Source organism: Diaphorina citri, unplaced genomic scaffold (assembly GCF_000475195.1).
Source record: "Diaphorina citri unplaced genomic scaffold, Diaci psyllid genome assembly version 1.1 scaffold795, whole genome shotgun sequence".
NCBI classification, from domain to species: Eukaryota; Metazoa; Arthropoda; class Insecta; order Hemiptera; family Psyllidae; genus Diaphorina; species Diaphorina citri.
The window spans coordinates 162,900-188,136 of NW_007378227.1; the positions used below are offsets into that span (position 1 = coordinate 162,900).

At 39.1% G+C, this 25,237-nt stretch overlaps 3 protein-coding genes across 3 annotated transcripts in view; 1 reads left to right on the plus strand and 2 right to left on the minus strand.

Annotated features, from left to right (window-relative positions):
- Window positions 1-7,191, minus strand: part of LOC113468630 — a 9,546-nt gene extending 2,355 nt beyond the window's left edge. Inside the window, exon 1 of the mRNA XM_026825703.1 lies at window positions 7,145-7,191. The gene's annotated coding sequence lies outside the window, so the exon portion shown is untranslated. The remainder of the gene's footprint in view (window positions 1-7,144) is intronic.
- LOC103512144 overlaps window positions 1-12,277 on the plus strand; it is a 25,095-nt gene extending 12,818 nt beyond the window's left edge. The window contains exons 9-11 of the mRNA XM_026825706.1: window positions 9,651-10,203; window positions 10,337-10,800; window positions 11,583-12,277. Of these exons, the coding sequence (XP_026681507.1) occupies window positions 9,651-10,203; window positions 10,337-10,800; window positions 11,583-12,055 (1,490 nt within the window). The 3' untranslated portion in view covers window positions 12,056-12,277. The remainder of the gene's footprint in view (window positions 1-9,650; window positions 10,204-10,336; window positions 10,801-11,582) is intronic.
- A 1,517-nt stretch (window positions 12,278-13,794) lies between these two features.
- On the minus strand, window positions 13,795-24,398 carry LOC103512145 (regucalcin-like; the record flags this gene model as incomplete). Its single annotated transcript, XM_026825707.1, has 5 exons — window positions 13,795-13,881; window positions 14,257-14,369; window positions 15,895-16,128; window positions 17,113-17,319; window positions 24,200-24,398. Coding segments are annotated over 5 exons (840 nt in total), but the record flags the coding sequence as incomplete, so codon positions are not given.
- Window positions 24,399-25,237: the final 839 nt, after the last annotated feature.

Consider the following 25,237-nt stretch of genomic DNA (forward strand, 5'->3'; position numbering starts at 1 on the left):
AGGGAACTGTAACTGCTAAGGTCTTATCGTCCCGAAATGGAAGAGAGAAGAAAGACAGGATCGTAGAAAGCCAGCCGTCCCTAGAACAAAAATATTATCTTTGCAGGATAAAATCTGCCCCGGACGGGAATCGAACCCGCGACCTAGAGCTTACAAGGCAGACGCTCTACCAACCAAGCTAACCAGGCTGGCAAAAGGGTTCTTGAAGATTGTCAAGGGGTATCTAAGATATACCCAAATCCTGAAAGTCCCAAGTTTTGGACTAGGAAAGTACGTTTGGTAAAGATTAGAAGCCTTACAGGCCAGGTTCTATTAAATAGGATTTAAGCTGAACCATCAAAATAGGTATATCTTTATCCGAGAAGCCTGAACTAGGAATATCTTTTTATGTTCTTTATCTCAGAAGACCGTAAGTTTTGGTTGTTCCTAAGAAGTTCTTTTTCTTCTTCAAAGGTGGTCAAGTGGGCATTCAAGCTATCCCTCCTCTCTCTGGCTGCGTGGGGTGTGTATAAAGCAGGACCCAAACTGGGCCGAGGCCTAAGAAGTTCTTTTTCTTCTTCAAAGGTGGTCAAGTGGGCATTCAAGCTATCCCTCCTCTCTCTGGCTGCGTGGGGTGTGTATAAAGTAGGACCCAAACTGGGCCGTGGTGTAGTTCATGTTGTCAAAGTTGTACCCAACCTGTTCGTCAAGGTAAGTACTCGAACCAGCACCTCCAGACGAGAAGTCCACTATGTCAACCACGCATAAAAAAACCCTTCTCAAAGTTGTGACTTTCGTTAGAAATTAATAGCTCACCCCGAAAGGGGATCTAGCTAAAATTTGGATAGAAGACTAAAGAAGGTAATTTTATAGACGATAAGTAAAGGAAAAAGAGGTTTGATAGAGGGAGCTATAGCAACGGAGGTCTTATCGTCCCGAAATCGAAGAGAGAAGGAATACAGGATAGGAGAAAGCCAGCCTTTCAGAGAATGAACCTTATTTGTTTGTGATAAAGAACGCCCCGGGCGGGAATCGACCTAGAGTTTACAAGGCAGGCGCTATCTTCCAAGCTAACTAGACCGGGAGAAAATTATTCAGAAGCCACGACAAAGAAAGCTCCTTTTTGTGTTTAACCTAACCCTATAATAACACTGGTCACTGCTTAAATTGTGAAAGCTCCTTTTTCAGAGGTAAAGTTAACAATAGATCAGTTGCGCTTACTTGGGTGATGTTTCAAAGTCATAGAAGAGGAAAAATGAGGATCAACGGAATCCTATATCACCAAAGATTGGAAAATAGATCAGTTGCGCTTACTTGGGTGATGTTTCAAAGTCATAGAGCAGGAAAAATAAGGACTAACGGAAGCTTACTTGGGTGATGTTTCAAAGTCATAGAGCAGGAAAAATGAGGACCAACGGAATTTTTCTTTTTCTTCTACGATGCATACTTGGGTGATGTTTCAAAGTCATAGAGCAGGAAAAATGAGGACCAACGGAATTTTTCTTTTTCTTCTACGACTCCTAGATACCGAGATAAATCGATTTAAAAAATACCGGTAAATCGTGAAGTTTGACGTCACGGCATACGCTCCCGTAGGCAATGACGTCATAATTCATGACTCCCGCTTCGTTTGTTTGTGCGCAAGCGTTTTTGCGCAGTTTAACGTGAAATCTGACGTCACAACACTTTGAACTTTTTCATTAGAACGGCAATTAAAAATTGAATTTTCGACCTTTTAAAGCTACTTTTTTGGAGTTTCGACCTCAGATTTGGATTTTTCACTACTTTTTACGTAGGAATTGACCATTTATTAATCATTTTTACCCATTTGCAACTCCTCCATTAATGTGTATAAAACCTTGTTTCATACTTTTTCTTTTCTTCTTATTTTTCAGTAGTCCTAACCATCGAATCACTTTACTGGATCGGATACAGTAAATTAAGAAGAAGGAAGAGAGAAAAAATAATTACTGAAGGTTGTAAGAGAAGACGGAAGAAGAAAAAGAAGCGGAAGAAAGAAAAATAGAAATATAGTCAAAAGAAACTGAAGGAAGAAAAACCAAGAAGAAATCAAAAGAAAAGCTAAGAAAAATATAAAAGAATTGCCAAGAAAAACAAGATTTCGAATTTGTTTTGTCAAACTGCCAAAAGAAAGTGCAAGAAAGTTCTATAATTTGAGTCCAAGTGAGTCTGAATTTTCGATTTTTTATTGAAATTTTTTGTTCGATCTTTTGAAATTTATGTTAAGCTGACGGTAAAATTGTCACTTTGTTGAACGTCAGAAAAATTTACGCTCGAAAGCTAAAAATTACTCGAATTATTTGAATTAATTTTCTTTATTATTTTTACTTTTTTTCATTTTAGTTTTATTCATTCAAAAGACATTATTATCGTTTATTAATTTTTAACGGCGCAGCTGACGAAGAAGTTGGGCATGGCGCCCGGCGGGGAGTTTAGACGCGCGCTTAGCGAGGTAGGTGGGAGGGCGCGCGGCGCGCTTAGCGCTGAGAAATATATCTTTAGACAATTCATGAGTAGGTTCTATTTATTCAACATTTCATTTATTTAGGCATTAGAAGAAGAAGAAGAAGAAGAAAAAAAAAAACTACCAGGTTACCTGTGCTTCGTCACGGAAAAATGATCTTAACTCAAAATCGGTTTAGATGTATGCAAAATCATCTCCTATTGCACATCTAAGTAATCTAGAACATACATACATAGGTGTTCGGAATATCCTTTCCAAAGTTCAGCTGTCTAAATTTTGGGGCTCTGAAGATAGAGCGATTAGTGAGTGTAGGACTTTTTAACTTTTTACTTTTCCAAACATTATTAGTTCCCCTCCCCATTTTGGCTTGTCAAAATTTTCATTTTATCATGTTTATCATCTTCCTTGGATCTTTTTCTTTGTTAGTTTGTTATTCTTATCTGTTACTTTACAAATTCATCCGGGTTTTTTCCCCTTCTTTGCCTTGAATAAAACAATTTCTTTACTTCATGTTCTTTGCGTCTTTTTGCCTGTTCCCCCAGTTATTATTTGTGTACCTATTGAATTTAGCAGGTCTATTTCTTTGCTTCTTTGGCCTGCCTGTCCTCTATAATTTTGCTTTGTAGTTTGCCAAGCTTTGAATAACAGCATGATCCTTTCTTTGTTTGAACATTTTTGTTGTTCCTGCGGTTAAAAATTTAAAATCCTTTTCTTTTCGTATTGATTTATATTACCCACTATTAGGTTAGTCACTTACTATCAGGTAGACCTGACAGGTGCAGCTGAAAAGGTCCGTCTGTTAGGTCTACCTGATACCTGATGAGCACACACTATCAGGTAGACCTGGTACATCTGATCAGGTCAACCCGATAGTGAGTGGCTGGCCTTAGATCCAACAATTATCGCACTAACTATTCCCAGCGACCTCCTTGGCCGAGTGGTTATCACACCAGGCTTGCACGCAGGAGGCCCGGGTTCGATTCCCGGCGGGGCCGAGGTTTTTTGCGGCTCTGTGCTTAGAGTTCACGGTGCACTCAGCCTCGTGAGGATAATTGAGTACCTACTTGATTCCAGTGGCGACATTACCAGTGTAAGAAGATTATCGAAATATGGAAATTGATTGCAAAGGAGGCACTTACTTAGTAATGTTGTGATATACACTAAAGTTGTGAAAAAGCTCTGCTTTACCACAAAGAATTTGAGATTTGATTTTGATTGATTGACACTAACTTTTCTCTCATGTTTCTCATTTTCTCATCCTCAGGTTAAAAAGTTGGACAACTGCAACATACATTTCGGAGACCGTCCTATCAACATCACGATCAAGCGAGCGCTATCGTGTCTCTCCTGGTGGCAAACGATTAAACTATCCGCCACTCTTCTGTTCAAGGACGCCGTTAGGAGTAATCACAAACTAAGATTTCGTAGAATAGATATTTAGAAAGTCGAAGAATCATCACTATTTAAAATTTTCCTACACGTTCTAAAAGTCCAAGAATTGTCCCAAATATTTACAATTTCGTAGAGTACACATTCAAAAATTGAAAAATTAAAGTGTTCTTGGAGCACAAATTGAAATTCTCTTAATTTTTACATAAAAAAAAAATCACAAAATCAACATTTCTTGGACGTTAGGAGTAATCACAAACTAAGATTTCGTAGAATAGATATTTAGAAAGTCGAAGAATCATCACTATTTAAAATTTTCCTACACGTTCAAAAAGTCCAAGAATTGTCCCAAATATTTACAATTTCGTAGAGCACACATTCAAAAATTGAAAAATTAAAGTGGTCTTGGAGCACAAATTGAAATTTTCTTAAAATTTACATTAAAAAAAAAATCACAAAATCAACATTTCTTGAAGCACAACATTCAAAATGCCTTTTAAGCTACGTCTAAAAAAATCTCGCCAATACAACGTCGTATCCAAATCTCTATTCGTCATCTGCATTGAACTGCTGGACAGTTCCTCCACCGAGTGCACCCTAACGTCCGAAAGCACAGGCCGGGAATGTCTCGAGAACGTATGCCAGCGGCTTGGCCTGCAACAGACGGAATTCTTCGGCCTTCGTTATGTTTCCAAAAGTGGTGCCCCGCGCTGGATCGAGTTAGAGAGGCCTCTGAAGCGACAGCTTGATAAGTACGCAAAGGACAACAGTTTGTACTTGCGGATGATGTATTATGTGAGTGGCATCAGTTTGATCACCGATGAAATGACGCGCTACCATTGTTTCCTCCAGTTGAAGAACGATATCATCGAAGGTCGCATACAGTGTAACCTGGACGATGCCGTGGTACTTGCTAGCTACTGTATGCAGGCGGAGTTTGGGAACTACAACAGTGAGCGACACACACTGGAGTATCTGAAGGACTTCGCCCTGTTTCCGAAGGATCTTGTGGAGAACGGCCACAATGGGCTGCTGGAAAGGTTAACAGACGCGGTGATCCAGCAACACTCTGAGACTGACGTCCAATGTGGTGCAGTATTCTTTCCTTCACTCCCTCCTTGTGTATTACTTGAAACATTCGAGACTCATCTAAGTGAAACACACAACAAAACACTTTTTATTAAACACGAACTTTTTGTGATCTTGGAAAAGTCGGAATAATCGCCGATCTTATGCCCGTGTTCATATATTTCTATGATTAAATTAACCAACTAATCTGGGCAAAACACGAACTTTTCTGCGATCTTCGAAGAAAACTGAAAAACAATCGCCGATCTTATGCCCTTATTTATCTGATTTAAGTTCACCAAAAGTTATATCAAGAAAGCAAATTGTAACAATGCTCCGACAAAGGATTTTTGATCAGCTACTAGTTAAAATCAGTATTTACTCATCTCGAGATAGAGCGATCAGTGTGTGAAATGTGAATGAGTGAATGGATCTCGTTCTTATAATATAAGATTTATCTGATTTAAGTTCACCAAATGTTATATCAAGAAAGCAAATTGCAACAATGCTCCGACAAAGGATTTTTGATCAGCTGCTAGTTAAAATCAGTATTTACTCATCAAAATAAATGTTTTTTCAGTCAATGTGGCTTTGAAATCGGACAAAAATTAAAATTGAAGAAATCCTTTGAAGAGAAACTTTTATTCCCAACGGCCGTTTTGCGAACGCCAAGAATAATAAGATTTGTAATTTGGAAGTGTAAATTCCTACGAAAATCAAAATAAATGTTTTTTCAGTCAATGTGGCTTTGAAATCGGACAAAAATTAAAATTGAAGAAATCCTTTGAAGAGAAACTTTTATTACCAACGGCCGTTTTGCGAACGCCAAGAATAATAAGATTTGTAATTTGGAAGTGTAAATTCCCACGAAATATGTAAATATTGTGCAAAAATAAAGCTATACTTTCTAGTTTGAAGACTTTTGATCTAGTCGATGTGTAGACACAAATTTCAATGCTCAAGATGTGAGATTACTGTAAACTGCTCAATATTTGACAAACTTATGTGTGAATATTTACGAAGTGCGGGTACCATTGTACATTTCTTTGCTAGCTAATAATTCATTTTTAAAATTTAAATTTGTAAAAAAAAGTGAACCTAAAACTTTTGTAACAAAAATACCTAGTTGTTTAAAATTTGCATCTGTCTTGAAAATTGATAAATTAAAACTTTTGATTGAAATTTCCAAATATTTTGAATTTTCGAAAATAATTACCTGCTTGGTTCTTCTAAATTAACCAACTAATCTGGGCAAAACACGAACTTTTCTGCGATCTTCGAAGAAAACTGAAAAACAATCGCCGATCTTATGCCCTTATTTATCTGATTTAAGTTCACCAAAAGTTATATCAAGAAAGCAAATTGTAACAATGCTCCGACAAAGGATTTTTGATCAGCTGCTAGTTAAAATCAGTATTTACTCATCAAATGTTTTTTCAGTCAATGTGGCTTTGAAATCGGACAAAAATTGAAATTGAAGAAATCCTTTGAAGAGAATCTTTTATTCCCAGCGGCCGTTTTGCGAACGCCAAGAATAATAAGATTTGTAATTTGGAAGTGTAAATTCCTACGAAATATGTAAATATTGTGCAAAAATAAAGCTATACCTTCTAGTTTGAAGACTTTTGATCTAGTCGATGTGTAGACACAAATTTCAATGCTCAAGATGTGAGATTACTGTAAAACTGCTCAATATTTGACAAACTTATGTGTGAATATTTACGAAGTGCGGGTACCATTGTACATTTCTTTGCTAGTTAATAATTCATTTTTAAAATTTAAATTTGTATAAAAAAAAGTGAACCTAAAACTTTTGTAACAAAAATACCTAGTTGTTTAAAATTTGCATCTGTCTTGAAAATTGATCAATTAAAACTTTTGATTGAAATTTCCAAATATTTTGAATTTTCGAAAATAATTACCTGCTTGGTCCTTTAGAATTTTTAAATTTAAACATTTTAAACGAAAGCGAACCAAGGTATTAGCACTGTTGAGTAGTCGGGAGGAGTTGGATGAAGTCACTAGTCCTAGCATGAGAAATGTCATGTCCAACAGTAGAGAAGAACTGGGAGATTTGAATGAGAGGACAACGTCTAATCTGGATCTTGTCGATGGGAATCATCAGGATATTGACAAGCTGAGGTCTCTATTACCTTCCTACCGACCGGCACCGGACTATGAAACTGCCATCCAACAGAAGTACAACGCCAGTGAACAACAAATGTATTCCAGTCAACCCGAGATCCACAGCTTCCCAGACGTAACGCAACACTATGGCCATCGCAATGTTCTACATACATACAGTACGCCAGATCTGGAGAAACAAATGTACATGCTGCATGTGTTCAAGTCCCCGCCACCTTATCCTATCAGTAACTCCACGCCTGACTTGGCGAGTCAGTCCACCCCTGACCTCGCCGCTACCACGTCACATAATATACACATCAACAACACGCACAACTTTATCAATACTCAGGTGAGTGGGTCTAGTCCAGACCTGGTATCCAGTAGGAGTCTGAACCACTATGGAAACATTCATCAGCATCAACACTACCCCGAAACACACAGGACGTACACCAACCTAGCAAATATACTACAACAGCAGCAACAACAACAAACCCAGCTGTTCGAAGACAAAGCCATGATGTACCACTATCTGAACAACAACAATAGTGAAGCGAACAACATGCTCATGAACTATTTGAAGAACAAAACCAACCTGGATGTTTCGAATAGACTAGCAGCAGCGGCTGCTGGGTCTGCAGCACCACGGATAGCCAACCCGAGTGCAACGCATGAACCTATCTATGAGAATGTACCACTGCCGTGGCAACAATCAACCAAGAGTACCAAGAATATCAATGAACAAACTGTTAACAACGCCGTCGTCACTATGAACAGCAAGAGCAGTGTACAACGAACAAACTCCGTGGAAACGGCGCAGAGCAGTCGAAAGTCGAGTTCAAACTCTAACAAGATTCTAGAAGAGATTGCCAAATCTTCAGAACTTGCTGCAGGGAAAGATTTGGCGAGAACCAATGAACGACTGTCGAGCGGTAGTAGAACTATCATTGAAGTGAACAGTGATAATGTGAGAAATATAAACGCAATGAAGAGAGGAGAGCTTCAGAACTTGCTGCAGGGAAAGATTTGGCGAGAACCAATGAACGACTGTCGAGCGGTAGTAGAACTCAGAGCAGTCGAAAGTCGAGTTCAAACTCTAACAAGATTCTAGAAGAGATTGCCAAATCTTCAGAACTTGCTGCAGGGAAAGATTTGGTGAGAACCAATGAACGACTGTCGGGCGGTAGTCGAACCATCATTGAAGTGAACAGTGAGAATGTGAGAAATATAAACGCAATGAAGAGAGGAGACCATGAACAAATTAGCAAATTAGTGGATAGTAAAAAGAATCTCGAGCACAGTGCGGAATTGTTAAATGTGAATAGTAAAACAAACATTAATAAAAGTATAGGTAAAGATGTTACTTCAATTAATATAGCAGGCACATCAACAACCAGTGTTCCTAGTCGTACAATACTAGATAATAGTGATGTAGTTGATGGAAAGAATATAGTTACGATAAACATAGGTAAACCCAATGATAACGAACTCCATGTGCCACAAGCAGAGAAATCTGTGAAGAGTGTGAAAATCCTAGACAAACCAGTACAAATGTTAAACACGAGTAGTCATAACAGTAGCGAGCGAAGTATTCTCAGTGATAGTAAGAGTAGCGTTAATAGTAAAGCCCAGTCGTTGCATGTGTACACCAACTCTCATTACTTCTGAAACCAGTGCGACCTCTAGCGGTCGAAATTTGAAGCGCTGCTATTGTGGAAAGGATAGGTGTAGGAAGTTTTTGCCCTATTTGCCTTTGCAGTAGAAAGCTGAATAGGGAATGAACTAGATTAGCAGACGAAATACTTTTTCAAAAGATTACTCTTCTTATTATTAGGATAAGAAAAGTAAAAAGAGTTTGATAGAGGGAACTATATATACTTGCGAACGTTTTATCGTCCCGAAATTAAAGAGAGAAGGAAGACAGGATAGGAGAAAGCCGGTCGTTCTGAGAACGCAACTAATCTTTTTAGGATAAATCTCCAAGCTAACTAGCCTGATTAATATTCTTCTTCCTAATATTGAAGCTGACATTAGTTAAAGTACCATTGTAGTACTCAATGATGCTGTGATGTCGATACCAAAAATATGATTGATGAAACCTCTGACATCGATAGAAATGCTATAACTAATGAAACCCCTGATGATAACGATGTCATTTATGAAAGCAGTGATAGGCCTAACGATGATAGCAGTGATGGAGAATTCATAGACAATTACACTCATGTAGACCCCAGTGTATTCTACACAACGCGTAACATCCCAGGACCTGGTATTGATACAGATCTGTTCTACTCACAGATCTCCAATTGCTGTGATTGTACAAATGAAGAAACAATATCACAAACGAATCCTCCGTCAAAACATGAAAGCGAACGGTGTACTCAAAATTGTGACTGTAATCCATCAAACAATTACACAAATCATAAACTCAACGTACACACTTATAAACTGCCGATCTACGAATGCAACAACCTTTGCAAGTGCAGCAAAAGTGCTGAAAATGCCAACACAGGCTTGGAAAGTGTTTCAAGATATGCCAAAAGACTTACAGACATTGAAAGTATGTCAAAATACTCAAAAATGTCCCGATCGAATAACTACACAAATCATAGACTGAACGTGCACACTTACAAACTACCAATTTACGAATGCAACAACCTTTGCAAGTGCAGCAAGAGTGCCGAACATGCTAACACAGACATTGAAAGTATGTCAAGATATGCCAAAAAACTCACAGACATTGAAAGTACGTCAAAATGCTCAAAAAGGTCCCAAAGATTCTTGTGTGCCAACAGAGTTATCCAAAACGGCCCCATTGAACATCTAACCATTTTCAAACACCCCACAATACCATCCAAAGGATATGGAGTCAAAAGCACTCGGCCTATCGCGCGAGGCGAATTCATTTGTGAATACGTAGGAGAGGTTATTGGTAAAGATGAAGCCAAAAGAAGATATGAGATATACAGAAAGGAACACCAAGAGGAAATAGATGACGGCCATTTTTATATCTTTCATCTCAGCGAAATTGTAGGAAATTCAGACCATGGAAATCCCGATATTGAATCAGTTAACTGTGGAAAACCTCTTGAGGAAAATCCGTGTAAATCAGAGGCTGTCGTACATTCGAGTAATAACAAAAGGCTGATAAAAGACACATTAAGCCAGACAAGCGCAACAACTAATGCACATAGCAAATCACCATTTGATACAACAATCTCTTGAGGAAAATCCGTGTAAATCAGAGGCTGTCGTACATTCGAGTAATAACAAAAGGCTGATAAAAGACACATTAAGCCAGACAAGTGCAACAACTAATGCACATAGCAAATCACCATTTGATACAACGGAACCGATTCCGAATGAAGCCAATTTAACTTCAACCAATAAAAAGATCCATGAAAATACACCCAAAACTATTGGAAAGGAACTAAAAAGTCCGAACAAACCGATTAAAACAGTTCAAACCGAGCTCGAAAACGTCAAACCGTTGAAAGATCACCCAGAAAATCCCTCGAAAGCCCCTTCAAGGACGTTTTCCTCCTTGAAGGTCACTCCAAGGTCATCAGGGTCAAACGCCTTCGAAATGTTCATCGACGCGACATCGTTTGGCAACATTGGACGCTATATAAATCACAGCTGCGAGCCGAATTGTCTTGTAGTGCCCATCCGAGTGAATTGTGTATATCCTAGTTTGGCCATATTTGCCAAAACGGACATTGGAGTTGATGAGGAAATTACTTATGATTATGCTGGTTTAGATGAAGAGTTTAACACTCATGAAAGGTTTAACACTGATAAAAAGTTCAACACTGATGAAAGATTTAACACTGATAACAGGTTTAACACTGATGAGAGATTTAACATTAATGAAAGGTTTTCCACTAATGAAAGGTACAACACTGATGAAAGATTTAACACTGATAAAAAGTTTAACACTGATGAAAAGTACAACACTCATGAAAGTTTTAACAGTAATGAAAAGTACAAAATCGAAACTGCTGATTCCTCGAGAAGTAATGATGAGAATATCAGTACTTTGACAGTAGATAATAGTACTTCCTCTTATATTGAAGAAACTAGTGGTCAAAGTACTTCTTCTCTCATTACTTCTGAAACCAGTGCGACCTCTAGCGGTCGAAATTTGAAGCGCTGCTATTGCGGGAAGGATAGGTGTAGGAAGTTTTTACCCTATTTGCCTTTGCAGTAGAAAGCTGAATAGGGAATGAACTAGATTAGCAGACAAAAAATACTTTTTCAAAAGATTACTCTTCTTATTATTAGGATAAGAAAAGTAAAAAGAGTTTGATAGAAGGAACTATATATAACTGCGAACGTTTTATCGCCCCGAAATTAAAGAGAGAAGGAAGACAGGATAGGAGAAAGCCGGTCGTTCTGAGAACGCAACTAATCTTTTTAGGATAAACCTCCCAGCTAACTAGGCTGACTAATATTCTTCTTCCTAATATTGAAGCTGACATTAGTTAAAGTACCATTGTAGTTTTCAATGATGAGGAAATTACTTATGATTATGCTGGTTTAGATGAAGAGTTTAACACTCATGAAAGGTTTAACACTGATAAAAAGTTCAACACTGATGACAGGTTTAACACTGATGAAGGGTTCAACACTGATAAAAGATTCAACACTGATAAAAGGTTTAAAACTGATGAAAGGTTTAACACTGATGAGAGATTTAACACTAATGAAAGGTTTAACACTAATGCAAGGTACAACACTGATGAAAAATTTAACACTGATAAAAAGTTCAACACTAATGAAAAGTACAAAGTCGAAACTGCTGATTCCTCGAGAAGTAATGATGAGAATATCAGTACTTTGACAGTAGATAATAGTACTTCCTCTTATATTGAAGAAACTAGTGGTCAAAGTACTTCTTCTCTCATTACTTCTGAGACCAGTGCGACCTCTAGCGGTCGAAATTTGAAGCGCTGCTATTGTGGAAAGGATAGGTGTAGGAAGTTTTTACCCTATTTGCCTTTGCAGTAGAAAGCTGAATAGGGAATGAGCTAGATTAGCAGACGAAATACTTTTTCAAAAGATTACTCTTCTTATTATTAGGATAAGAAAAGTAAAAAGAGTTTGATAGAGGGAACTATGTATAACTGCGAACGTTTTATCGTCCCGAAATTAAAGAGAGAAGGAAGACAGGATAGGAGAAAGCCGGTAGTTCTCAGAATGCAACTAATCTTTTTAGGATAAAAATCCCAGCTAACTAGGCTGACCAATATTCTTCTTCCTAATATTGAAGCTGACATTAGGTAAAGTACCATTGTAGTACTCAATGATATTTTCATAGGCCAGTATTTCTTTAATAACACATGTAATGAAGTTTCACTGAAGGCTTACCACTGAGAGTGTCAAGGGTTTTCTTTGACGTCACCCATTTGATTTTCATAGGCCAGTATTTCTTTAATAACACATGTAATGAAGTTTCACTGAAGGCTTACCACTGAGAGTGTCAAGGGTTTTCTTTGACGTCACCCATTTGATTTTCATAGGCCAGTATTTCTTTAATAACACATGTAATGAAGTTTCACTGAAGGCTTACCACTGAGAGTGTCAAGGGTTTTCTTTGACGTCACCCATTTGATTTTCATAGGCCAGTATTTCTTTAATAACACATGTAATGAAGTTTCACTGAAGGCTTACCACTGAGAGTGTCAAGGGTTTTCTTTGACGTCACCCATTTGATTTTCATAGGCCAGTATTTCTTTAATAACACATGTAATGAAGTTTCACTGAAGGCTTACCACTGAGAGTGTCAAGGGTTTTCTTTGACGTCACCCATTTGATTTTCATAGGCCAGTATTTCTTTAATAACACATGTAATGAAGTTTCACTGAAGGCTTACCACTGAGAGTGTCAAGGGTTTTCTTTGACGTCACCCATTTGATTTTCATAGGCCAGTATTTCTTTAATAACACATGTAATGAAGTTTCACTGAAGGCTTACCACTGAGAGTGTCAAGGGTTTTCTTTGACGTCACCCATTTGATTTTCATAGGCCAGTATTTCTTTAATAACACATGTAATGAAGTTTCACTGAAGGCTTACCACTGAGAGTGTCAAGGGTTTTCTTTGACGTCACCCATTTGATTTTCATAGGCCAGTATTTCTTTAATAACACATGTAATGAAGTTTCACTGAAGGCTTACCACTGAGAGTGTCAAGGGTTTTCTTTGACGTCACCCATTTGATTTACATAGGCCAGTATTTCTTTAACTCTGGATTCAATTCAATTTAATTATTTTAAAATGGAGTATATGAACACCCTGATTAAATTAAAAAAAAAAGTAATAAAAAAAATATAATAAAAGTTTATGAAGGTACCTACGAGTAATTAAAAGAGAGAAAAAAGAAAAAAAATAATCATGATAGTGATGATAAAAAAGGGTATCAGTGAAGGAAGGGTGTGCATTTAAGAAGAGGTGTGTGTAGGTATTATAGTAGAGGAGATCTAACGCCTTTCACTATACAGACACACAGCACAGACATACAGACCTAATCATCGCATCGCAATCAACAAAACAGCACACAATACAGACGGACAGATACAGATTGATAGAGTTAGGGAACTGTAAGAACGGAGGTCTTATCGTCCCGAAATCAAAGTGAGAAGGAAGACAAGATAGGAGAAAGCCAGCCGTTCCGAGAACGAACCTCACCTGTTTTGAAAGTTGCTTCTAAATTCAATTCAAGTTCATTTTATTGTGACATTTATGAAAACTAAATTAGTGAACGTAAAAAGGGGGCGACTACCGGAAGCAAGATGGAAGCGAGCAGGGTGGAGGTGACCGGGTCAACTTTGATGATCTGGCAACATGGGTAGAAATATTGGTCAGAAAGGGATTTAATTCGATTATAAAACAAAGCTGGGGGAAAATAACACATGTAATGAAGTTTCACTGAAGGCCGATCTTACCACTGAGTGTTACCTCAGTGTTAATGGTTTTCTTTGACGTCACCCATTTGATTTACATAGGCCAGTATTTTTTTGACTCTGGAGTGAGAAGGAAGACAAGATAGGAGAAAGCCAGCCGGTCCGAGAACAAACCTCACCTGTTTTGAAAGTTGCTTCTAAATTCAATTCAAGTTCATTTTTTTGTGACATTTATGAAAACTAAATTAGTGGACGTAAAAGGGGGCCGACTTGGCAACATACCAAGGTGTCCTGTTTGGTTCACTTACCCTACTTCCGCCCCAGGAGGCTATCCATAGTTTGCCGTCCGAATCGATCGTCATGCCATCTGGTGAGCCGGGAACAAACGCTGTGGCGAAGTCAAATACTGTCCTCCTATTGGCTGAAAGAATAAGATTCAAATTGAGAGTTAGCTTAGTTGGTAGTGCGTCTGCCTCGTAAGCGCTAGGCCGCGGGTTCGATTCCCGCACGAGGCGGATTTTATTGATAATGTTCGTTCTCGGAACGGCTGGCTTTCCTCCTATCCTGTCTTCCTTCTCTCTTCGATTTCGGGACGATAAGACTTGATAATGTTCGTTCTTTCTACCTTGTAAGCGCTAGGCCGCGGGTTCGATTCCCGCCCGGGGCGGATTTTATCCTGATGGGATAATGTTCGTTCTCGAAACGGCTGGCTTTCTCCTATCCTGTCTTCCTTCTCTCTTCGATTTCGGGACGATAAGACCATAGCAGTTACAGTTCCCACTGTCAAACCTCTTAAAAAAAAAAAAAAAGATATGGAGTCAAAAGCACTCAGCCTATCGCGCGAGGCGAATTCATTTGTGAATACGTAGGAGAGGTTATTGGTAAAGATGAAGCCAAGAGAAGATATGAGATATACAGAAAAGAACACCAAGAGGAAATAGATGACGGCCATTTTTATATCTTTCATCTCAGCGAAATAGTAGGAAATTCAGACCATGGAAACAGAAATACCGATAGTGAATCAGTTAAGCGTGGAAAACCTCTGGAAGAAAATCTATGTAAATCAAAGGCTATCATACATAACAAAACGCTGATAAAAGACACATTAAGCCAGTCAAGTGCAACACTTAATGCACATAGCAAATCACCACTAGATTATAACAAAACTATAATACTAACTAATGATGAAGATACAAAGGAACCAATTTGCGATGAAGCAAATTTAAATTCAACCAATAAAAAGATCCTTGAAAATTCACCCAAAACTTTTGAAAGTCCGAACAAACCTTTAGAAACCGTTCAAACCGATCTCAAAAGTAACAAACAGTTGCAAAATTACCCAGTAAATCCCTCGAAGGTTGTTCCAAGGATGTTTTCCTCCTTGAAGGACACGCCAATGTTGTTCTCAAGGTCAAATGCCTTCGAAATGTTCATAGATGCGACATCATTTGGCAACATCGGACGCTATATAAATCACAGCTGCGAGCCAAATTGTCTTGTAGTGCCCATCCGGGTGAATTGTGTATATCCCAGCTTGGCCATATTTGCCAAGGAAGATATTGGAGTTGATGAGGAAATTACGTATGATTATGCGGGTTTAGATGAGTTTAATAGCGAAGAAAGGTTTAACACTGATGAAAAGTTTTACACTTATGAAAGGGTTAACACTGATGAAAAGTTTTACACTTATGAAAGGGTTAACACTGATGAAAAATTTAACACTGATGAAATATTTAGCATTGATCAAAGGTGTAACACTGATGAAAGGTTTAACACTAATGAAAAGTACAAAGTCGAAACTGCTGATTCCTCGAGAAGTACTGATGAGAATATCAGTACTTTGACAGTAGATAATAGTACTACCTCTTATATTGAAGAAACTAGTAGTCAAAGTACTTCTTCTCTCATTACATTATTATTATTATTATTATTAGTATTATTATTACCAATAGATCCCGTTCGGATATCATAATCAAAGACATCTATTTTCCTGGTAGGCGTATCTATGTAGTACATCAGATTGTTGCCCGAATTCCACGCTATGCCATTAGATATAGACACAGGAGTGACCACAGGTTCCAGCTTGCATGGCCCCGGGAGGGCGGGGTCCTGGGACATACGGTACAGGGTACCCTGGTTGGGCTTCACGCCTGTGGTGGCGCTCTCGTAACCCATCGTTCCTGGAACAAGAGGAGAGAAAGGTTTAAGAAAGGGCCAGTACCCAGGAGAACACCCATTCGAATACTAACCACGTGAAATTTGACCTAAAGTAAAGTGAATTTACATGCTCTCAGCACTGGCCAGAAAAACCTTTAAAAACACTGTTATGTTACAACTTACAACCATTTTATTGTTTTTCTGACGTTAAAATTATGGTAAATATGTAGTGCAAAGTCCGAAATCGACTGTTGAGTTGTTGACATGAAAATAGCAAAATACTTATTGTAAAATAATGTTAAGTGCAAAGTCCGAAATTACTTTCAGGATCAGAGGCCCCGCTTTCGGCCTCTTTACTCACCAGCCCACAAGCGCCCACTCGCGTCAACCTTGGCATCATTAAATCGGTTTCCCGGCTTTCCCTGATCGGGGTCCTGGGACATACGGTACAGGGTACCCTGGTTGGGCTTCACGCCTGTGGTGGCGCTCTCGTAACCCATCGTTCCTGGAACAAGAGAAGAGAAAGGGTTAAGAAAGGGCGAGTACCCAGGAGAACACCCATTCGAATACTAATCACTTGAAACTTTACTCAACTTAAGTGAGGTGCATTTACATGCTATCAGCTCTAGCTAGAAAAACACTGTAATTACAACCATTTTAATAATTTTTTTGTGACGTCAATTACGAGTATGGTAACATGTGGAGGGCAAAGTGCGAAATTTGTGTGAAAAATTCGGCTTTTTTTCAAGTTTTAATGGCAAGATTTTCACTTAAGATAGAAACACACTACCATCAAGTCAACACATGTAAAGTCATGGGGAGTCTGGAAGATGTAATTCAAAGTTTTCCCATAATGTTTCACGTGTAATTATATGGGAAAACTTTGAACTACTTTACTACATCTTTCTGACTCCCCATGACTTGACGTGATGGTAGTGTGTTTCTTTTCTACCTTTAGTGAGCTCTTCCACCCAACCGGCTTTTTCCGTTGACATATGTATACTCACCAGCCCACAAGCGCCCACTCGCGTCAACCTTTGCATCATTAAACCGGTTTCCCGGCTTTCCCTGATCCACTGTAGCCAGGATTCTCATGTGTGGAGTGAGCGTGCTATTGAGGCCATCCCAAATGAGGTGGACCAGGTCTGTGCCGCGACCTATGAGGAATTCGTCCCGTGTCCCTTTCACGGGGAAGATGAAACCAACGTCTGTACCTGTGAAGAGAGAGGAGAGGATTTTAATTGAAAGAACGAAGTAAATTTTAAGTTTTAACTTGACGCCGACTTTTGGACCTTTCGCCCATTGGGAGCGTAGACGTGCGACCTTTAGTAGAACGTAGTCTCCTGCAAAACCAAACCTATGAAAATGATAAGTCACGCTCTAAGTTCTGGCATGAAGCATGCTGGATAGAGTTCATCCCCAGTTATGATTTGACAACTTACCTATTAAAGAGCATGAAGCATGCTAAAACCAAACCTATGAAAATGATAAGTCACGCTCTAAGTTCTAAAAGTCGATCGCCAGTCTAATTACCTTAGAGGGAAGGGTTGCGAAAAATGAATTCAGATTGTACAAGTTGCGGAAAAAAAAATCAAAATTTCGAATTTCCCGCCAACTTTACACGCTTAAAGGCCGACAATGGCCTAGCTCAGCCCAGTACATAAACACGCCCTGACAACTTACCTATTAAAGAGCATGAAGCATGCTGGATAGAGGAAGAAGAAAATGGGATGAGCCACATAGATAGGGTGAGACGAAAATAACGAATGAACCATGATCTATTTAAACATTGGATCTATAATCTCCTTATGACTAAAATACCTTTTAAGTAAAAAACTAAAATTCTCAAGGGTTCTTTTGATCAACGATCAAAGTACCTAGACCTAGATACGTAGGTGGGTATGCAGTATTAATGATTTTTTTTTTATTAATGAAATTTTATTGTAGTTTTTTTTTTTTCACTTGATTTATAGCAATATTTATACGCTGCTAAAGAGTAAATTTATCGAATATCGATTTTCAAATAATGAAAAATAATTTTATACCTAAATCAACGAATTGCACGTTTATCGTGATCTTTCAGTTTCATATTATTATTTTCAGATTTTTAGTATCACAATTTAATTTATTCACAATTAATGGATAAGTACGAGTACCTAAATAGTTAACCAATTTTATAGTAATTTTAGATTTAGATCAGGTATGCCTAGATAACTTCATTTTTTACTGAGAATATTTCACAATAACAATAGAAATAAAACGTAAAAATAAAATGCAAGAAACTGCAATATTTTCCCAATAAAAAACGGTCTATCGAGGTTTGATCACGATCCAAAACTACCAAGTTCTGGTTTCTGGTGCTCAGAGTTTTGGTTTTGCTAATATGTGGTAATCTCTCTGCTCATTGGTTTTTAAATCTCGAGTTTTTCCAAAGAGGATACCAATATTTTTCCACATTGATACCTCCGGTCTTGTAAAGTAAAAAATATTATGTAAAAAAAACTAGTTTTGTACCGTAGAATGGGGTAACTTTGGAGCCGATTGTACCGTTTTTTTTGGACCACTTAACATGAAACAACCAGCCTAAGAGTTACCTCGAAAGGTAGCGCGCGTAACTCTTGTAAGCGCTAAGTCGCGGGTTCTATTCCCGAACCGGGCGAACTTTATTTTAATGTTATTCAAGACAACCTCTGTAATTTATACAAGAGGACAGGGTCACCAAATTTAGGTCATGACCCTCCTGTGATCACCTTCGGGACCTATTCAGGAAATCTAGGAATTAACCCCCCTATCGTCTTTTATTAAATAGGGTCGCGTCACCAAATTTAGTACCTAAACCCGAGGGCATATTCACAAAAACGTGTGCACTCTTATGACACGAAAGAGTCACCAAATTTAGGACACCTCCAAAACTAGAGGACAGGGTCACCAAATTTAGGTCATGACCCTCCTGTGATCACCTTCGGGACCTATTCACGAAATCTAGGAATTAACCCCCGTATCGTCTTTTATTAAACAGGGTCACGGCACCAAATTTAGTACCTAAACCCGAGGGCATATTCACCGAAACGTGTGCACTCTTATGACACGAAAGAGTCACCAAATTTAGGACACCTCCAAAACCGGGTCGCATGACCGACTTTAGGACATGACCCACGTGTCGCAATAGTTGACCGGCGGCGCGTAGACGCCCCTGTTGGGCAAATTAGTAATTTTAAACAGCGCCCCCGCGTTAGGTTGCGACAGAAGTTGCTCGTAGGAGAGACCCTTGCGCATGGTGGTCACATACAGGGTGTCGTAATTCATGCCGCCAAACGCGACGGAGGTGGGGCGCTCTACCGGAAGCAAGATGGAAGCGAGCAGGGTGGAGGTGACCGGGTCAACTTTGATGATCTGGCAACATGGGTAGAAATATTGGTCAGACAGGGATTTAATTCGATTATAAAATAAAGCTGGGGGAAAATAACACATCTTACCACTGAGAGGTACCTCAGTGTCTAGGGTTTTCTTTGACGTCTTATCGTCCCGAAATCAAAGTGAGAAGGAAGACAAGATAGGAGAAAGCCAGCCGGTCCGAGAACAAAACTTACCTGTTTTGAAAGTTGCTTCTAAATTCAATTCAAGTTCATTTTATTGTGACATTTATGAAAACTAAATTAGTGGACAGGAGAAAGCCAGCCGGTCCGAGAACAAAACTTACCTGTTTTGAAAGTTGCTTCTAAATTCAATTCAAGTTCATTTTATTGTGACATTATTTATGAAAACTAAATTAGTGGATGTAAAAGGAGGCCGACTTGGCAACTTACCAAGGTGTCCCCTGTTTGGTTCACTTCCCCTACTTCCGCCCCAGGAGGCTATCCATAGTTTGCCGTCCGAATCGATCGTCATGCCATCTGGTGAGCCGGGAACAAACGCTGTGGCAAAGTCAAATACTGTCCTCCTATTGGCTGAAAGAATAAGATTCAAATTGAGAATTTTAATAGCAGAACAAGGTTAAGTTGAAAAACGGTAGAAAAAAGCCCCTACCTGCAGAGATCTCAAATAAAAGCACGAATCCTAATAAAAGTGTAGCTCTGTCAGCCTAGTTAGCTTCTCTCTTCGATTTCGGGACGATGAGACCTTTACAGTTCCCTCTCCCTCTATCTTTTTTTTTTTTTTTTTTTAAAGATAAAGATAAAGGTCAGTAATGGAAAGGCTACAGGTCGGGATTCTTATGAACTCAACCCATTTTTTAGGGGCTGTTTGCCCCTATACCTAAGCCTCAGTGTGGGCCTTTTGTGTACGAAAATACATGTTGGGACGAACACGAAAAACCCACTCTGATTCTTAGGTGTAGGGCTAGGGGCAAACAGAACTAAAAGACGGGTCCAGCTTCTACGAAGCCAGAACGTTAGTAGCAATCCCTTCGCGTATAATATCTCTAGTAGCGCGGTCAAACTTTCTTGACTTGGCGGGGCGGAGCGCTACCGCGCTCCTTAATAGCACGTTGAATGAACCATTTCTCGAAAGATCACCGAAGTTAAGTAACGATGTGCGTGGTTTGTATCCGGATGGGTGAGACCATCCTGGCAATCGCGATGTGATGGAAAAAAACGGAGGAAGAGCGAGAGAAAATGAGAGAGAGAGAGAGAGAGAGAGAGAGAGAGAGAGAGAGAGAGAGAGAGAGAGAGAGAGAAAAAACAAATGAGAGAGAGAGAGAGAGAGAGAGAGAGAGAGAGAGAGAGAGAGAGAGAGAGAGAGAGAGAGATAAAACGGAACACACGGGACAATACGAATAATTACCTAAAAGAAGGCTGAAAAAGAGGAAGATAGAAAGAGGGAGAGAGAGAGAGAGATAAAGGAACATTTGAAAAACTTTGGAAATAATTTTCCACGTCAGCAAATTTTGAAAATTCTCTCTTTCTCTCTCTCCCCTACTCTCTCTCACTTTCTCCCTCCCTCTGGGAAGGGTTGCGGGCCTGCCTTCTAAGCGCTAGGTCGCGGGTTTCCATTTTTTTCCGCCCTAGGTGAAATTTATCCTAAACAGATTATAGGTTCGTTCTCGGTTTGGTCCTCCTTCTTTCTTCGATTTCGGGACGATAAAACCTCAGCGGTTAATGCAGTTCCTTCTGTCAAACCTCTTAAAAAGAAGAGGAAGAAGAAGACGAAGACGAAGAGGAAGAAGAAAGAGAAGAAGAAGAAGAAGAAGAAGAAGAAGAAGAAGAAGAAGAAGAAGAAGCTAAAGAAGAAGGAGAAAAACAGCCCCTTCATTTGCACAAAGTCAACTCATCTCGGCATGCAATTTGCTTCGTTTCCCAAAAGGAAGCGTTTCAAACTCCGTTTTCCTGAGAAATTTACCTGTTTTCCTGGAATATTTTTACCCCGTTCGTTCAGGAGAAAAAACTTTCCCAAATAATTAACTTTCACTTTGGAAAGTTGGAAAAACTCCTGCCTGCCTGGTGCCTCTATGTACTTTCTATGTATATTTCGACCTTCTACAGAGTGATTCAAAAAGGATTTTATCCTAAAATAATAGGTTTTAACCTAAACAGACAGGGTTCGTTCTCGGAACAGCTGGTTTTCTCCTATCCTATATTCCTTGTCTCTTCGCTTTTGGGACGATAAGACCTTAGCAGTTACAGTTCCCTCTATCAAACCTCCTTAGTGGGGCCGGAAAAAGCCAGCAGCACTCAATTGTCCACATGGTCACCCATCCGGATACTAACCACGCCCAACGTTGCTTAGCTTCAGTAGTGATCTATTGAGAACTGGTGTACTGAACGTGCTATCGCCGCTCTACCGTGGCTAGTTCAAAGAGTGTCTGCTGATATTACTTATGAGATCACCACCTTCTTGAAACAACCTGTAGAAATTTAGTTTTCACGGAATTCTATCTAACTTCTACCAATAAGTTCTATTTTCTTCTTCTTCTTCTTCTTCTTCTTCTTCTTCTTCTTCCTCCTCCTCCTCTTCTTCTTCTTCTTCCTCCTTCTTCTTCTTCATGATCCTCAAATAATGGAAATGGTTAAAACTTCTGGTGAGCTTTGGAAGGAAGAAGGAGAAAAAAAGAAAACTTCTCAGGGATGGATCTAATACAATAGCCTACATTGTCTGTACTATGCTATGCCTTTTGAATTTAAACGCCACATAAACCATTTTAATGGCTTTTAAATTTATTCGACACTATCCCCTTCAAGAAAAAGGTCAAGGAAAGGCTACATGGGGGGATTCTTAGAAGCTCAACCCAACTTTTAGGGCTCCTTGTCCCCACACCTAACCCTCAGAGTGGGATTTTGATGTATGGAGTTGAGCTTATACGAACCTACGAAGCTTATACGAACCTACGAACTTACGAAGCTTATACGAACCTACGAACTTACGAAGCTTATACGAACCTACGAACTTATGAAGCTTATACGAACCTACGAACTTACGAAGCTTATACGAACCTACGAACTTACGAAGCTTATACGAACCTACGAAGCTTATACGAATCTAGGAAGTCAGTGGCGATTAGCACTAAACAGATTCAATGCACCAATTCCCGAAGGAACAATGAAGTTAAACAAGGATATGCGAGGTTGATATCCGGAAAAAGGAGAAAGAGAGAGAGAGAGAGAGAGAGAGAGAGAGAGAGAGAGAGATAGAGGGAGAAAGTGGTAGGATACAATGGAACACATAACGGGGCATGAAAAGGACTTCGATAAAAGAAGGCAGAAAAAGAGGAAGATAGAAAGAGGGAGAGAGAGAGAGAGAGAGAAAGAGAGGGAGAGAAAGAAAGAGAGAGATAAAGGAACGTTTGAAAAACTTTGGAAATAATTTTCCACGTCAGCAAATTTTGAAAATTCTCCTCTTTCTCTCTCTCTCCCCCCCCTCTCTCTCTCTCTGTCTCTGTTTCTGTCCCTCTCATCATCGCATTCTCTAAGTTATTTAATAAAGAACAATTTTTGATTAGGGAACAAAAAACAGAAGCTAAAATCTTTCTGTTACTCTCCCTCCTCCTTCTCCCTCTCTCTCAATATATAGGTACACCTATACCTATATCTTCCTCTCCCTCTCTCTCGTCCCTCTCATTCTATCTTCATTCTACCTACATTTTCTTTTTTATTAAACAGACATAAAAGAAAGCAAAAACACGAAGAGAGAAGAAAATAAAAAAGATATGAGCTCCTGGAATCCTGGAAAGGAAAGAGGGAAGAAGAAGAGTAAGAGAAAGAGAAGTAGGAGAAGGGCAGAAGGAAGAGCAGTATAGGAACAACAAGAGCAAGAGGAGGGGGAAGAGAAGGAGATGAGAAAGAGAAAGTAAGAGGACGAGGTCGAGGAGGAGAAGAAGAAGAAGAAGAAAAAGAAGAAGAAGAAGAAGAAGAAGAGGAAGAAGAAGAAGAAGAGGAAGAAGAAGAGGAAGAAGAAGAAGAAGAGGAAGAAGAAGAAGAAGAAGAAGAAGAAGAAGAAGAAGAAGAAGAAGAATGTTAGTATACATTCTCGTACATAGGTAGGTTCTATCTTCATTCTACCTCCATTTTCTTTTTTATTGAACAGACATAAAAAACACGAAGAGAGAAGAAAATAAAAGAGATATGAGCTCCCGGAAACCTGGAAAGGAAAGAGGGAAGAAGAAGAGTAAGAGAAAGAAAAGTAGGAGAAGGACAGAAAGGGAGAAGGAAGAGCAGTAGAAACAAAAAGAGCAAGAGGAGGGGGAAGAGAAGGAGATGAGAAAGAGAAAGTAAGAGCACGAGGTCGAGGAGGAGGGGAAGAAGAAGAAGAAGAAGAAGAGGAAGAAGAAGAAGAAGAAGAAGAAGAAGAAGGAGAAGAAGAAGAAGAAGAAGAATGTTAGTACCTACATTCTCGTACATAGGTAGGTACATGCTATTACATACTTAGGTACAAGTATTACCTTTTACTAGACAAATATTGACTTTTCCCCTAACACTATAACACGGCTTTGCTGTTTTCTAACACTAGTTCGGTAGAGGTATAACTACATAGATTTTTATTAGGTAGGTACTTATTCTTCCATCAGCAAAATTTTCAAACGGAAAGTTAAGGTAGGTGAACCCACTTTAGTAGTGGACTTCTGATCTAAAGGTTGATGGTTCGACCCTCTTCTTCACTCACCAATATAAGCAGTCGTGTGCGACCTCGTGGTGGGATGATACCGGTGTACCGTGTAGCCCGAAATGTCGACAAAGTAGAGCGCCTGTTTTTCCGAGTCCCAATAGGGGCCCTCCCCGTGTGTAAGCGGCTTAGTCACCTGTTGCAAGTAGGGGCCCCCGGGTAGTGTGGGCACGGCGTTACATTCCGCGGAACTGAAAGAAAGAAAAATAAAAATAATAATAAATAAAAATAATGAAAAAAAAAAGAACAAGAAAACAAAATGAATTTGAAACTTCAAAGGATCAAGATCGGTGGGAATGACTAAGATTAACCGATTGACTGCATGGGTGCCGAAACTCTACGTCAGGAACTCGACACTTTACTATAGAATTCCAACAACCTAATTTTTATGGGAAGTAGGTATCTCAATGATAGAGTTCTTCCACCCTAAGTTTCATAAACTTGTGTGTTTAAGAGTTACTTACTTACTTCTGGAAACGGGTTACTATGTCAAGTAACATGATAAAGAATGATACCTAGGTATGTACTATGTTTTCACTTGACATAGTACATACCTAGGTATCATTCTTTAGTTACTATTTTTTGTCAAGTGAAAACATAGTACATACCTAGGTATCATTCTTTAGTTACTATTTTTTGTCAAATGAAAACATAGTACATACCTAGGTATCATTCTTTAGTTACTTACTTGGTGAAAATTAGAATATAAACTGAACTCGATCTTTAATAATCACTGGCCACCATTCTACACATCTACACATTGTGGCCGTTAGGTCTCTCCCCCTCCTCTCCGTGTATCCTCGGTAGCAGGGCGCTCTCATTTTAAACAGGGACGCGTGGAATCGAATCCCTACCCCAAGTTCATCCCCAGTTATGATTTGACGGTGTGTTTATGTACCGGGCTAGGATGAGCTCGGACGACGTGAGATAGCTGTCCCGCCGGCAATTTTTAAAATTTATTTTATATTTATTTTTGTTTGCTTTGTAATTCAGCCAGCCTAGTTAGCTTAGTTGGTAGTGCGTCTGCCTTGTAAGCGC